We start from the raw sequence: 16,153 nt of genomic DNA on the forward strand, positions 1-16,153 counted from the left end.
TGCTAATTAAGACTCCGAGGACTCATTTGGAAGGGGTTAAGATTAACGAGGAAGTATTTCGCCGCTGTTTACTTTCAGAGCTCATTGACGAATGAATCTGTGCAGTAGTAATCATCAGCAGTGGCTTTTTTTTCAGTATTATTCAAATAAAAAAATACATAACACATACATGATTCCAATTAACCATATTCATACTGAAGCATCTGCTATCTCTGATGTGGTCCAGTGAGCAGATATGTCTTATCTGCCTCTAGTCAGCATTTCTAACCTGCATCTCATTCCAAAGAGTCACAGCTCTCCTACAAATCTGTGTTGTTTTTCAGCACAGCCATGTTTCTCTTTTGTCTCCCTGTCTCTCCTCTCTAACAGCCACCAGCATCATGTCTGCCTTCACAAATGTTTGCCTGTCAGGTCAGCAGGTATTCTCCTCTCTCTTAATTCACAGCCCCGGGTTACGAAATGTCAGCCAGGTTTGTTTGCCGCTGCCATTTGCACTGCGGTGGAATCCCAGTCAAGTGTGCTCTGCGAGGCTCCGTATGTAGAGCAGTTATGAAAGAAAGTGGGGGGGAAGGCAGGAAGCGGAGAGCGGCGCTGGATGAGGGGGCTGAAAGATCACACAAGCACACACTGGAAAGCGGGGTTCCTACTTTGCCGTGATGGCCACAGGGGAAAATCCGACACATGAAAGTGCAGAAAAATAGGTCATATCTATATTTCAGAAGTGTCATGCCAATTAAAGATGTAGATATTTTCACATTTTACTCTTTATAAGTAATGCATTGAGAATGATTGCCTATTGATTGGAGTAATCCATTTCAAATACCACAATTAGTTTATTTTCTTCGGGGAATTCTCGACCCATATTTCTGCCTGTGCGCCACAGCAGTTGTTTGGTGGACCTGTAAAATGAAGACAGGCTGCCAATAATTCATTTCTTTAACCATAGATTTTTTTTTCTTTCCCATTAAAAGTAATGAAAGATTATTATTTAATTAGACAAAAATATCTTAATTAAAGGGCCCATGAGCTAAATTTCCAGGACTATACCCCTCTTGTAAATAACAGTTACATTTTGGGCGTCAGAGAAATCTAAATCTTTTTTACCGCTGAAGCATTGCATCATACTCTTACTAAATGGAGGGGTTTAGCAGAATCATAATGGACCTTTGATATTTTAATTTGTCTTAATTGAATCAATAAAAAGCAGAGACATTAAAGGAACGCATTTACGGAAATGATAAAACAATGAAATTATATTATGGCAATTACCTGCGCCAGCAGAGCAAACCTGATGATCACAAATTGTAATCCGCATTGAGAGTGTGTACACACTGCAGTACGTAAAGGACAGACAACATGACTACTCAGAAAACATTCATATGTGTCCAGGCAATGACAAATGACCTGTTTTGTCGTTGAAATGTGACGACTTGTTGGCTCTTTTTCCGCTAACGTGTAAGAAATGACTCCACATCCTCCCTCATCCTCTACTTTGAGGAAGATGTATGTTGAACATGTTTACTCTGAGCTGCAGCTTTTTGGCAACAATTCTCATTTAAAGCAGAATACACTTTGTAATGGAAACATGTGCTCCTGTGACCTTGTTGTTTGTTCACAGGTTTTGTTTAAAGGAAAAGGCTGTATATTTTTCTTAATGTCAACGAATCCCTTGAAGAGATGAAAATGAAATATTCCACGTGCGCCACCGGAGCTTGTTATTGATGAGATCGGTAGGAAACTGTTTGATGATGGCATCTCGTTTTCTGCTTGTAGTTTTAATCGTGTAATGTATTTAACAGCATGGACACTTTTTTTTTTCCTCTTTAAAATTAAAGCTACAGGGTGTCTGCAGGTCTTTAAAAAGTCTTAAAATGGGGCGTCGGCGGCTTAGCGGTAGAGCAGGTGCCCCATGTACAAGGCTGTTGCCGCAGCGGCCCGGGTTCGACTCCAGCCTGCAGCCCTTTGCTGCATGTCACTCCCTCTCTCTCCCCCCTTCACACTTGTCTGTCCTATCAAATAAAGGCAAAAAATGCCCCAAAAAATATCTTTAAAAAAAAAAAAAGTCTTAAAATTAAGTATTCCAACACAAGGCCTTAAAAGTCAAATAGTCCTAAATTTGAATTTGTGAGGTCTTAACTACTGCAAACATTTTATCTTATTTAACTTATCCATTGTTTAATTTCTTTTTGTGGGTTAGGGTTAAATTTGGGTAAAATCTGTCTTAAATGCATTAAATTTAACTGTCTGATACCTGTAGACACCCTGTTCTATAAAAATAAAAAACTGTCACTATATCCACCCAGTAATACATGAGAAGAACAGTATGTGAAAAAAAATCATATTCTTCTTGTAGTGCTTCTGATGGCATTTACTAGTATCCACTGCACGTGAACGAAAGCAACCAATCAGAGCTGATAAGTCTCTGTCAATTTTGTCAATGACTGCTCGTGAACTGCGGCCAAACTGTCAAAACTAGGCAGCACTGTTCAAATACGAATCTATATTCTGGTACTACATTGCCTATTTCTTGCCTCAAATATTAGCAGAAACATATTTTAGTGTACTGTTTAGCTGTAAAATGAGAAAGGTTGTGACCGGCCGCAATGTTGGAAACAGTCAAGCCAAAACCAGGCACCGTCCACTGGAGCAAACTTTTTCATCTAACAGCTAAACAGTACACTAAAATATGTTTCTGAAAACATTGAGGAATGAAATAGGCAATGCAGTAACGGAATATTTATTAAGATTTGATCAGCGCTGCCTAGTTTGATAGTTTGAGCGCATTCCACAAGCCAATATTAGCATGATTGACAACTGCATCAGACTCCTCGGCTCTGATTGGTTGTTTATTTTACATGCGGTGGATTCTTGCAAAAGCCATCAGAAGCACTATGTGATTTTTTTCCCACAAATCATCTGTTTCCTGTACTCTTGTATGTAGCTTTAAGTTTGATGGGTTAGCAAATCTGGGGAGAAAATAATATTAGACAATGTGATCGAGACACAACAACATAGAATTTGAAGTCATGTGTGTGATTTATCCTGGCTTTATTTAGAATATCGCCTAACCTAAACCAGTAATGTTCCTACTGTTAAAGGATGTGGTTTTGAGAACAAGCATGAGATGTGACTTTAATATCTGTGTTGAGCTCAGAGTGTAGAAAACTGACTACTACTGTCAGTACTGAGAAAAGCCGGGCTTGCTGAGACAAATGTAATGATGATAGCAGTGAATATCTGTTACCTTGAATTTGTCAACTTCAGTCTTGGAGCAAGTGGCATGGTAAGACAGAACCTGCAAAATAATGACACAGTGTCACTCAAAGTATTTTTCAAATCATTAAAATAACCAGTGGGGCTCTGAAAGAGAAGCTACGGCTGAAAATACTGCACACAGCTTTTTTCAGTGGATCTTCCAGATGAGGAAGTTGACACTCGCCTCTAGAGCGGTCTACAAGTGTTGCGATGTCAGCCCCGATTCCATCGCCATGTTCCCTTCATTTCCTGAGAGAAATACCTCACACAGACCTCCAGTTGCTTATTTGATCATAAATGCTCATGTTTATTCAGCGCTGCCAGAAGCAATGCATCTACATATTAGTTCATTCTGTGCCTCTCCTTTTAAATGTTATATCTCTCTGTTCTCTGCTGCTCCTATCTTAAAACAGAGTGGTGCTAACTACTATAATGCACCTTAAAGCTCCCCATTGTAATGTAAGGACGTACTGTAAAGGCTGGGTAGTGCTGAATGCCTACACACTGCAGGGCAGATGAGGGATTGCTTTTCACTGCCTCTCATTAATTTTCAATAAAACCTTTGTGAGAAGGTTATCTACAAAGAGACATCAGCACTTTTTTTCATGCGTACATTCTTGTGGAAATATGAGACTAAAACAGGAGCCAAGCACAAATACCCCTGAGAGAGAATAAGTACGAAGAGGTTTTATATTAGCCATGCAGCAGCCGTTGTTTCCAATGACTTCTGGGTAAATGTTTCAGCACAGAGCATATGTTGACTGGAAAGGAAAATAAAGGCACCGTAACAGCTAATGGAATACAAGAACAGATAGGACACACAGCGAAAAATCAGCCGAGGGAGGGCATGAAGCTGACACAAACACAATGAGCATACAGGCATGACAAAAGGAAACTGCAGTATAAAGCAGGAGCAGAGCAGAATCAACTTAAAGGGATAGTTTGGGTCTTAAAAAGTGGGTTGTGTGCAGTACTTATCCATCGTCAAAGTATTACCTACACACTCTAAAAAAATTATTAATTTGGTTAGTGGATAACACTTAAAATAAAGACTTTTGTTTCATTAACATGTTTTAGTCAGTCGACAGCTTATTTTCAATAGGATGGAATTAAAATAAAAACTTAGAATATCTTAAATAAAATAATATGACCACTAAATATCAAGTTGATTCAACTTAATTAAGTTTTTTGAGGTCAAAGCAAGTCATGTTGGTTGTACTAAACTAGCTGAGTTTGTCAGATTATAAAAGACTCATAGTGTTTACTTTATAAGGCCTTACCTTACTTTTTTTAAGCTGAACTAGTGAATTCTTTTTAGAGTGCAATAGATAAGGTCAGCATACCAGAAGCTTAGCGATATACTGCTGTGAATGGGGTCAGCAACAAAATGTAATTTAGCCACCTAAAGAATGTAAGTGTACACTATATTTAGAATATTTTCACCACTTTACTTTGCTGTCAGACAGCAATTTCTGATGGGAAACTGAAGCTGTTATATTGCTCTCTTCAAAGCCAGGCCCCTTGAAGAAAAACAGCGATTTAACTTTTTTTTTCATATATTTTATTTGCTTTTTGATGCTCAGGGGGTAAAGAATTCACAATAGTAGATCAACAGTCAGATCAGTTACAAAGAAAATCAATAACAACAACATTTTGAGATGGTGAAAAGAGTTCATATCATACAACTGTGCTTGTATCCTGGAGTGGATGCTAGATTCAGATCTTTGATACAATCCTTGATATAAACATACATATAACTATAACACAGACCCCACACATACACATACTTTTCATATATAAGTACCATAAATAATGTCATAAATAATGTTTTTTAGTCATAAATAATAGTTTTTAGTTAGGGCAGGTGATATTGTTGTGAATTTACACGTTAATTTGATTCCAAGTTTTGTAGGAGGGAGTGTATATAGAATTAGATGCTTGCTCTAAACTTAGAAGTGTTTCAAAGGTTTGTATCCAAGATTTTACATTAATATTATCAGTAGTCTTCCAGTTAGTAGCAGTAACTCGCACTCATAAGGCCAACAGACACATTTTTTGTCTTTTTCGATTTAACATCGCTGAACCCAGGAGCTGCTGCTGCCTCCATCAGTTTTGATTGTGATGTTGTGTGACTTTGGTGTTTGAAGGGAACAGTTTTCTTCTTTTCTTTGTTTTGCTGTCAAAGCTAACGTTAGCTAATGCGCTAAAAAGTTAGCATTGCAGAGAAATCCAATATTCCTCTTAATACCTCCCAAATTTCTGATTAGGTGGACATGATAACCCTTAAAACACAATGTTATTCATCCCTACAACAGGAAATACTTTTCGCCTAACCTGATATGAATTGTGTGCTGTACATACAAGCATTTGTGATGATCGCCTCCATCCAGTCCTTTTGTCTTATTGCATTTAATCATAGTTGTCTTTGTTTTTGTTGACGGCTGGTATGTGATAAAATATAAGTTTTGAGCCATGACTCCTTCTAGCCTACGGCCCTGTGGTGGAGAGGCGTGTTTTGCCTCCAGCTAACAAACTAACATCATTGTGATGTTGGCTCTAAAAGAGTCTATCAAAAATCACTCACTGGGCAGGGTAAAGCACTGAAAATATTCTCAATATATTGTAACTTAAACTGATTGTCTTTTTTTTTTTTTTTTAGCTGACTAAAATGTTTTGTTGCTGCCCCCGTCCTTAGCAGTGCATTGTTTCTTTTCCAGGTCAGTACTCCTGTCTGCTTCTCCAAACTGGGGGAGTGTTGACCGCAATGTACTGTATGTAATACACTGACTATGGATAAAAACCTCATAAAATGACAGTTAAAAAAATCCTACCTATCCCTTTAAGTCAACACTGTGAAGCCGCATTACACTTTGCATAGTAATGTTTTGTTTTGTCTAAATTAAATCAGGAAATAAAAGATTTCTTCTTCAAAACATGGAAGAAATCTTTATTTTCAAATAGTGATGTGAGACAGGAAATCAAATGTGTTCTTACATCCAAAGCCACAGACTGCTTGGCCCAAGATTTCTTCACCTGGTCGTACATGATGGTGTTGTTGATGCCCAGTCCACAAAAGATCACAAACGCCTGAGAAAACAACAAAGAGCACACACACTCAGCTACAACACTTTCAGATGCACCCACAATCTACTGTATGTTGTAAAGGAAATAGAAGCAGGGGTAATACTTCAAAGAGACGCTGGTCTGCGTCATCGAATGGTTTCCCATCGAGCCTGTTCAGCACTTGGGCGACACCTGTTACACAAACATACAATAGCAACGTAATGTTTAGGCCTATATAGGCACGACTCCAGCGCATATAACCTGCCTCCAATTAAAAGAGGATCAAACCCACACACTCAATGTCATCGACTAATGTGCGTTATTAATGGAAATTAAGCAGAGACACAACATCCAATCACAAAATTAGTATGTAACAAGGTTATGCAAAACAAAGAAAAAATCCGGCACTGGTGAAATTGGCATTCAATTAATGTTATCTATGACAAGACATCGTTATCATCCACAATGCTGCGTTGGCATTGAAGCCTTTGTATATGACAGTAGAATTCCCTTTTTAGATGGCTCCGCTCATCATCTAATTAAAAACAGAGGAAGGCTTTGTTGATAAAGCATAAACATTTAATTGATAGAGACTGACGTTTATTGTCGCTGAGAAATTATGCTAAAAAGTAATTACACAATACATTACCATCTTTATTTATCTCTAGGAGGTCAAACAAACCTGCCAAAGTGACATTTTAATTTCAGTGTATGGCTGGAAATCCACAGAGGAGAATCTGGATTAGTACTGTAGCCATGAACAATTTTCATTATGGCATCATTACATTTAATATACAATCCTGATTTTTTCTCAGATCTATTATTGCTCCCTCTGTAATGAGCGTGTAATTTGTGATGAGTTGCCGCATAGATGGCCCCAAGCATAAGTGAACTAAATGGCTGCTCAGAGCCCCATGGCCACCACATCATATTCAACACACCACATTCCTGATGTCACGGGTGTTTCATAATCACAAAAAACACATAAAGTGGCAATAATCTGCAGCTCCGTTACGAACGTTACGGTGTACCACTGTAGAAGCTCAGTGATCTACAGTTGTAGATGGGAGCAGCAGCAAAACATATTTTAGCCACTTTAAAACAATAATTATCAGTTTAAGTGTACACTATATTTAGAATATTTTCACCACTGTATCTTGCCATCAGACAGCTCTTTCTGATGGGGTACTGAAACCATTATTACTAACTCCAAAATCAACAGACCCCATTAGCAATAACAATAATTTAAGGCCCAATCCCAATACCCCCCCCTTGTCCACTACCCCTTAGCCCAGGGGTCTGCAACCTTTGCCATTAAAAGAGCCATTTTTGACCAAAAATAATTTGAAAAAATCTGTGTGGAGCCGCAAAACATGTTTGAGCCTTATAATCAAGGTAAATAGCCTATTAAGTCTAAATTAGTGTATACGTATGGTCTAAATAAGCATTCATTAATATGTTTTACCACAAGGTGGCCACTGTGCAGCGCACTATATTAATAATTATCTGGTACTTCAATTTTGCAGAGCTGGCAGTGAGAGCAAACAAATCTGTCCACGCACTACTACATTCTCTATTTTATTCAATTTACTTTTTTGGATTTGGCATCCATAGCTAACCAGCCACTGTTATCGCGGTTCAGCAACATTTGGATTCATAGAAGGAATTTCCATAGACTTATTTTCTCAAAGGCCCAAGGAGCCACTGGACAGGGGCTAAAGAGCCACATGTGGCTCCAGAGCCACAGGTTGCCTACCCCTGCCTTAGCCCTTGGCCCTACCCCTAGCCCTTGCCCACTACCCCTTGGCCCTCAAAATGAAGCAACGAGGGATAGGGGTAGAAATCTTGCCCTAGGAATTGGAACACCACTCACTATGTCATCGCGTCGCATACGTAACTATTTTAAACAGAAACCTGCAAGCCGTCTACATTTCCAGCCAGCATCTACAATGAAGTCTCATTCATCTTAACATTAACTATCGCGTTTGCATTATTCATCATGCTTCGTTTGATGAACGACAGACGGCAGGGGACTTCTGCTAGCTAGCTAACCAGCTAACATTACGAGGCAGCATAGTTATTCTAGCTGGCGTGTTATCGTAATGTGAAAAGTCCGACAATTTTGCAGAACAGGACAGATAACAGACGCCAGATAATGCAGCCTAGCTAGCTAGCTAACAAGCAATCTGATGACGGTAACGTTAGCTATGTATGAACTTTTTTCCCTTGTCTCTTGCTCGGTGGTAGCCATGGCGACGTATACCCCTCACTGGCAAGTCAGCATCTGGAATCCCTCGCACTAGTTTCATACCCACTACCCCTCGTTATGCCCCCTACCCCTACATGCAAAAAAGAATTGGGACACCACTACCCCTCGCGGGAATGCGCAAAAGTAGGGGTAGGGCCAAGGGGTAGGGCTAAGGGGGGGTATTGAGACAGGCCCTTAGTGTACTGAACATTGGAGCTGCTGGTCTACCACTGCCTTGATTAGTTTGTTAGTTTGTTTCACTATGTTTCTTTGGTGAATCTGATCAAACGCTTTTAAACAGCAAAGTCACACAGCAACACAAACAAATATCTAGGCAGTGATAGACCAACAGCTCCTGTGTTCAGCAAGGTAAAGGCACGGTTTTTGTCAATGGAGCTGATTTGAAGAGAGCATAGATAAACTGTTGTCACAAACGGCAAGGTAAATCAGTGAAATTTTTCTAAATAAATAGTCCACACTTAAACGGATATTGATTTTTTTTTTTTTTTTTTTTTTTTTTTAGGTGGCTTAAATATGTTTTGTTGCTGCCCCCATCCATAGCAGTACATTGCTTAGCTTCTACTCCTGTCTGCTTCTCCAAACTTGGGGCGTGCCGACTGACATCTACTGTCTGTTATACAGTGACTATAGGTAACCTCATACAACCCCACTTCAAAAAATCCAAACTATCCTTTCAACTCGATAAGGAATTATACCAACCAACCTAAACTCAAAGTAATACAATAGCTTAGCTGTTAATCATTATGGGACATGCAGTTTGTGTAGCAACAAATGGCGCTGTTAAGTAAGGGTGCTTTCACACCTGCCCTGTTTTGTTCGGTTCAGTTAAACTTAAGTTTATTTTCCTCCTAAGTGCAGTTCGTTTGGGCAGGTGTGAACACAACAAATGCACCTAAACAACCAAACCGAGACGTTCTTGAAGATGTGGTCTCGGCCTGGTTACAAACAAACTCTGGTGCAGTTTGTTCGTGGTGAGAATGTGTCCCAATCTTGAACCAACCAAAACAACTGAACCAAACGTTCACCTTCCTCTTCTTACTTAAACCCCAGAATTACTGCTTGCACCTTTATTACTGAGGCAAGTTCTGCATCCACCTGTTTTTTTTTCTTGTGTAATATAAAGAGACTACAACTTCCTTTTCGTTGTGCAACCCTGTGTTGTAGAATGACAATAAATGAACCTTGAAGTGCTAAAATGATTTTACTCACATTTGATATTTATCATTAAACTTCATAGTTGTTATAGTGTCAACAGTATTTCTTGCGGTTACGTTTTGAAGGAGCCGACTGTAACCTTGGCGGATGACACAAGGACATTCGTTTTCTACCTGAATGTATCCTTGGCTTGAGAATTTCATCTCCTGCTGCTTTGTTTGTATAATGTTTTTTTTTTTTTCACTCCAGATCCTCAGGTGCCACCCACACACACACTGCATTTCTTTCTCCCCTCACTCTCTTTCTGTTCTTCTTCCTCTTCCCTCTCCCCTCCCCAACAAATGCACTTACACCTACGCAAAAAAAAAAAAAAGAAACGTAAGCACACACAGACATTATGCACAGACGGACACACACACAGTCACAGACACACACACAGGTCTTAACCAACCATCTGCGGCAGATATGCTGATCACTTTGCACTCAAATATAACTAATGACTTCCTGCGTCAGATCTCAGTGGACCGAGAGGAGCTGCTATCATTGCTCCTCCCTGCAATATCCAGCACCAAAGCCGAGACGAGAGATCAATGATTTATCAGAGTGTCAGTGTGGTGTTGGCCTGGGGCTGATCCACAAACACAAAGCACACAGCCAGAAGAAGGGAACTCCACCTCCAAGCGTGGAGTGATGCTGCAGCGTGGGTCTAATTACACACATGCAGCCTCAGCTGAACACACGCTCAAGTTCCCCTCTCCCCTATTGTCTGCTATGCAGCAAAAATGGGGGGAAAGAAATTTGAAACCATTATGAGTGCATGTGGATGCTATATGATGCTGGGACTGAATATACAATATATCTGTGAGGGGTGGGACAAAAATCACTTTAATTAAGTGTAGTGATTTTTCTTTTTACGATCTTTAAATCAATTTTTTTAATCCCTGAATTGATCAAATAAATGTGAAGGTGCAACGAAGTTGCCCCTTTTATTGTGGTAATATAAATCACGTGACGTCATATCAAGTGACGTTTTAAGAAGAACAAAGCCATAGCAAGAAAGCAGAAAATGGCAGACAGTCTGAGGACATGGACCTTCAGCTGCTCCAGTAGCCACTTGTATTTAGCCAGTTCAGACAAACTCCCCACCGGATCAGCAAACTTTCTGTTGCTGCCTTTACCTGAATTAGACCCTGCCTGCCATGACCCCCCGCACTGGGGTTTGCATCAGCTGAATTTGAGTTGCTGCAACTGTTACTGAGGGTCCTACTCCGGAGCTTCTACCCACTCTCCCTCCCAGCAATTTTTATCCTACTGGCGGAGAATGAGGCAGAGAGTGAGGCAGGAGGACCACGGGGTGCCCGAGCTAGCTAATTCTTGTCTCATTTGTGGTCTGATGACCAGAAAAAGAGATCAAGAGCAAAGAAATAAAAATAAATAAATCAATGTATGGGAAACACTGCATGATGAGCCATGAGACAGCTAAATGTAGCAGTTTATGATAACTTTATGTATATTTTTTTTATTCATTCTATTGTACATGCACATTTTTATCAAGTAAGTAAAGTAAAGTTAATATAGCACATTTCACAGAGCAAGGTAACAAAGTGCTTCACTGGAGTAAAATTGTTAAAAATAAGACCATAGAAACAGTTTTACCATTTTCTATGCAGTGTGTGATGCTGCTGAAATAACAGAAAGACTGACTGACATAAAATGTGCATGTTTTTTGTGTCTTTATATGTCTCATTATATAGAGGCTAGGATTTCACTTTTTCCCATGTCTAGTATTAAAAAAATTAAAAAGAAACTCCTTAATTGGATATATTGAATCGCAATACTTAAAAATCGCAATACATATGGAATCAGCACCCAAGTATTGTAGATCCAGAGATAAGCAGCCATGACATCTGCAAAAAGACTATGATCAATAACATGGACACCTGCTTCAAAGTTGTGGAAACAGTTTGGGGAAGACACTTTCCTGTTTGAACGTGACAATGCTCATGTTCACAAAGCCAGCACCCTAAAATAGAGTTTTCAGAGTTCCGTGTGGAAGAACTTGACTGACCTCGACCTTTGGGATGAACCGAACGCCAACTGCAAGCCAGACCTTATTGCCCAACATCAGTGCCTGATCTCAACAAATAATCACATGGGTGTGATAGTCAGGTATCCAGCCGTATAGTGTATTACAGTACCCGAACTTTAATACCTTTTAAAACACATGTGCAAAGTTAAAAGAAAAATAGGATTAATATATCTAATGAAAACCTTTAGTACATACATCAATAAGTCAAAGAGGAAAAGTGGACTTACCAATGATTTGATGGTTGCTGTTCCATATGGGAACACAAAGCACAGAGCGGATGTGGAAGTCCGAGAATTGGTCTGCCTAAAAAGAAAAGGAGTGTGAATACAGTATAAAATGAGGATTACATCCATCTGCATAAAACATTTCCTTGCACTGTTCTCTAAAGGTTTGCCTCTAAAGCTAGGGTAGGCGGTTTAAATTTGGCGTCACTGTCCCAAAACACCATCATAAACTTTGAGCATATTGTAAGTCAGGTGGACTGAGAGAAAACTAGACTTCTGAATCTCCCATTGGCTCTGTTTTCAGGCAATCTAGCCCATGAAGGGAGACTTTGGCCAATCACAGGTCATTTCAGAGAGAGGGCGTTCCTATTGGCTGCTCTACAAATGCAGATGGTGTTTACGTCTCTTCGGTGAAAGCATGATTCAAGGTCTTGCAGAATAAGTAGCTAATCTAGCATTGGCAACAACTACCTTTACCACAGAGCAACCCAAAAAAGGAAGACAAACTTATCAAAAAGAGAGACTGACATTAAACAAAATAAAACATGTGTCAATATCAGCGAAGCATTTCAAAAATGGAGGGAAAATGATGCTAATAGTTTAGCCTTCTGCTAACCGATGGAGGTGGACACCCAGTCAGCGGCCGCTGTTACCCGCCTCCAGCCAGCACAGACCCTGGCACCAGGGGACTGTACTGCCCTCACTTCCTGCTGGATCAGCAAACTTTCTGTTGCTGCTGTAACACAGGTTAGACCTGGGTCTGCCACTGGCTACCACCCCACTGGAGACCATCTCCAGAGCTGCTGCATCTCCTCACAGCAGAGCAGTCCACGATGGTGGGGAGCAGGGTGGCTGGCTAGCTTTTTCTTGTCTCATTTGTGGTCTGATAAACAGAGAGAGCTCTTCAGTGAAACTGGATTTATTGGAAATTGAATCCACGTCAATTTATGGGAAACCCTGGGTTACTGTATGAAGCATGTGCATAGGCCTGTGGTCATCTGGTGGGAGGCTTTGGACCATGGACTGAAAAATAATGGACGGTGATACCATGATGTTGCACATTGGTTTGTGGACTCCTGTTTTGAAGCCATCTTGGTTTTTTGGAGCCAGAAGTGACCATATTCTGGCGAGAGGCTGGTGATTTGTAGGAGCAAGACACACTCTGAGAAGCAGAGGACACTATTGGATGTTCTAAATGGGGATATAAGCTGTAGAGGCCAAAACCTTGGGGGTCTACGGGGATTGAGTGGCTTCCAGAGCCAGCCTTAAGTGGCCATTCAAAGAACGGCTGTTTTTGGCACTTGTATGTTGGCTTTATTTTCCAGCCACGGAGGCTGCTGCTTACTTAGGAGAGAGAAGGGAGAAGGACGAGCTGCAGTGGGAGGAAATTTTGTTTTTGTTTGTTTTTTTGGATTTCTTCAGACTTCTGCCTACCCCAGCTTTAAGTATAAACAGACTGGGTATTAGGATCTCAAAACTTCCTGATTATCAACCCACATTTTTAAATATGACAAAACAGGTGAATGAATAAATTACAAACATAATCTATAGTGCAACCTTTCATGTTTACTTGCTCTTTAATCTGTTATTTTTATTTTTAAATAACAATTTTACTCATTTAAAACTGTGTTTCATTTAGAATTTAGAATAGAGCATCAAGCACTGATGCATTTGAGACATATTCAAAAGATATGTTTATATTCTTCAAAGTTTGAAATTAAGGATCTCTTCTGAAACTCAAGTATAGTATTAGCACTAGTATTGGAAGATTTAAAACAATACCCTGCTCTCTATACAGAGCACTAAGTATGCATACATGCCTCACCTCTAATGGAAGAGCAAGGCTATATGGAAGTATAGTAAGAACCCTTAAAGCACTTGAAAAGCGATACACAGTAAGTTCCCCCCTCCTTTCATTGCAGTGAGAGCCTGCTGCTAGCTTTTCCACCCAGTACACATTTTACATTTCTCTGTCACTGCTGCTTAACGTTGACCATGTCAAACTTTTGCTGCTTGCCATTGGATGCAGAACGGACTGCTGTGCTAGCCACTGTGGGATTCTGTTTAGATCTACACTGCATGAGCACTGGCCGCTGTGGTTGTGCTTCCTGGTTTAAAAGGGCCTTTATCCTACGGAGATCAATTAACAGCTGACAAAATGGAAAAATGAGTAGTATATAAATTTGCACCATGTGATGCCAAGAAAACAAGAAACAGTGCTAGGTCATAAGTTACCGGATTGGTCTTGACCAAATTTCCAAGAGGCTTCATCAGTGCTACTGACTGGCAGCAATAGTGTAGTTCGGTAAAGAGAAAATAGTTCCTACATGAAACTGCTCACAACAAGGTCTGTGGATTATCTTGAGTAATCAGGTCATGATTTCTGGAAAGAGACATTGCTGTTGAGTTTTTCAAATGTACTTTTTTGGCGCTTTGAGCACCACAAGCTGAGTGCCATCTAGTTCCATTACATTCAAAACAAGGCAGACATCTCTATGACTGATATCTCCAATACTCGCCAGCTCACACCAAAATAATCAAGACTGATAATTGGCACCATGGGTAAGGAAAAAAATGTATTTCTGATTTGGGGGTGATTTGTCCCTTTAAAGGACAGCTTTTTGTAGCTTTGTATCAAAACAATGTGTGTAGTATGTGTGAATGAGCTGTGGTAAATTTCCCTCCATCTCTCACCTGGCGAAACTCCAGATGACAAATTGATACAAAACACGTATTTCAGCAGAGTTTCACTGGCAGTTGGGACTGTCGCTTAAACTACAGGTTGTACTTCCACATTTTCATTTTGCCCGCCAGACCGCGGAAACAAAAAGTACAGAAGCAGATTAATAGACAGAATTTCTCTCTCTCGAACACAGACAAGAATCCAACCAGTAAAACTAGGCAGTGCTGATCGACTGTATATCATGACGACTATGTAACTGCATTACCTATTTCTCACTTAAAATGTTTTTAGAAACATATTTTAGTGCTGTGTTTAGCTGTAATAGTGAACGTTTGTAAACAGGAAGTGGGCGTCATGCTGTTTCCTGCACAGTGATAATGAAAAAAACTGAAAAAATCTGGATCAAACAGTAAAACTAGGCAGCGCTGATCAAATACAAACGAAGATTCTGTCATTGAGTTGCATATTTCTTGCCTGAAATGTTTCAGAAACATCATCAGTTTTAGTTCACTGTTAAACTGTAATACGAGATCGTTTGTTACCAGCTGGCCGCCATTGTTTCAAACGGACAGTTATGCAATATGTCACCTCTTAGTTGGAGTGTTTATTGGTCTGGTGCGGTGCAGTGCATTCTGGTGGTTGTAGGTTCTCCCTCTGTTTTCTGTGATCATGTACCACCAATTTCAAAATTATTTTGCACCTTTCTTCTGCAGAGACATCCTAGTTTATTAAAAGCCCACCTCTCCAGTGGTGAGATTCTTCTTTAAGGTCACATGACAATCATGTGAAAGATCAGAGCCTAATTAATTAACATGTGGATTGTTATGAAACCATGTTGAATTGGGTGTAAAGACAGGAGCTTAAACTGAAAACAGCTCAGAGATGGATGCTACAGTTTGACTTCAATGGTCTCCTTCATCTCTGTTTTACACCATCTGTCTAATCATCAAATGCATACTTATAATGCCCTCCTGACATCACCCGAGGGAGTTCCATAGCCATTAATGAATCCCATGTGACCTCATTGACTCGCCTGTGATATCGACGTGTGAACATCCCAAAGAGGATTAAAATCCTAGCTAGCTAACTAATGCTAGTTAGTGGAACTGAAGTGAAGCATCTTCAAAACCAGGCAGTAAGTCTAGCTTTGATTGAGCACTTCTAGAACTGCTACGACCTGAATGATAATCGTCCCTTGCATATTTCATGTCGGTTTGTTCACTTGGATGTCAAATTTGAAAGGCATGTCATTGTGTGTTTACCTCAGCATCAAAGCGAGGATCCTGATAGGCATCGCTAATGTTCACGGGGAGTCCTGTGGAAGCTACCAGCTCTGCGATGCTGTTGTTGATGAGCCAGTCAGAGTAGGACGATTTCTCCATGCTGTCTTTGAAACTAGGGTCAGACAATAAGAG

The 16,153-nt window shown here is 40.1% G+C and overlaps 1 protein-coding gene and 1 long non-coding RNA gene across 2 annotated transcripts in view; one reads left to right on the forward strand and one right to left on the reverse strand.

Annotated features, from left to right (window-relative positions):
- LOC125900143 (uncharacterized) overlaps positions 1–16,153 on the forward strand; it is a 60,626-nt gene that overhangs the window by 28,750 nt on the left and 15,723 nt on the right. The window lies entirely within an intron of this gene.
- Positions 1–16,153, reverse strand: part of pde11a (phosphodiesterase 11a) — a 64,052-nt gene that overhangs the window by 26,983 nt on the left and 20,916 nt on the right. Inside the window, exons 6-10 of the mRNA XM_049594945.1 lie at positions 16,001–16,133; positions 12,059–12,134; positions 6,443–6,510; positions 6,250–6,342; positions 3,245–3,295 (exon numbers count right to left, since the gene is read on the reverse strand). Of these exons, the coding sequence (XP_049450902.1) occupies positions 3,245–3,295; positions 6,250–6,342; positions 6,443–6,510; positions 12,059–12,134; positions 16,001–16,133 (421 nt within the window). The remainder of the gene's footprint in view (positions 1–3,244; positions 3,296–6,249; positions 6,343–6,442; positions 6,511–12,058; positions 12,135–16,000; positions 16,134–16,153) is intronic.

This window comes from Epinephelus fuscoguttatus, linkage group LG13, assembly GCF_011397635.1.
Source record: "Epinephelus fuscoguttatus linkage group LG13, E.fuscoguttatus.final_Chr_v1".
NCBI lineage: Eukaryota > Metazoa > Chordata > Actinopteri > Perciformes > Serranidae > Epinephelus > Epinephelus fuscoguttatus.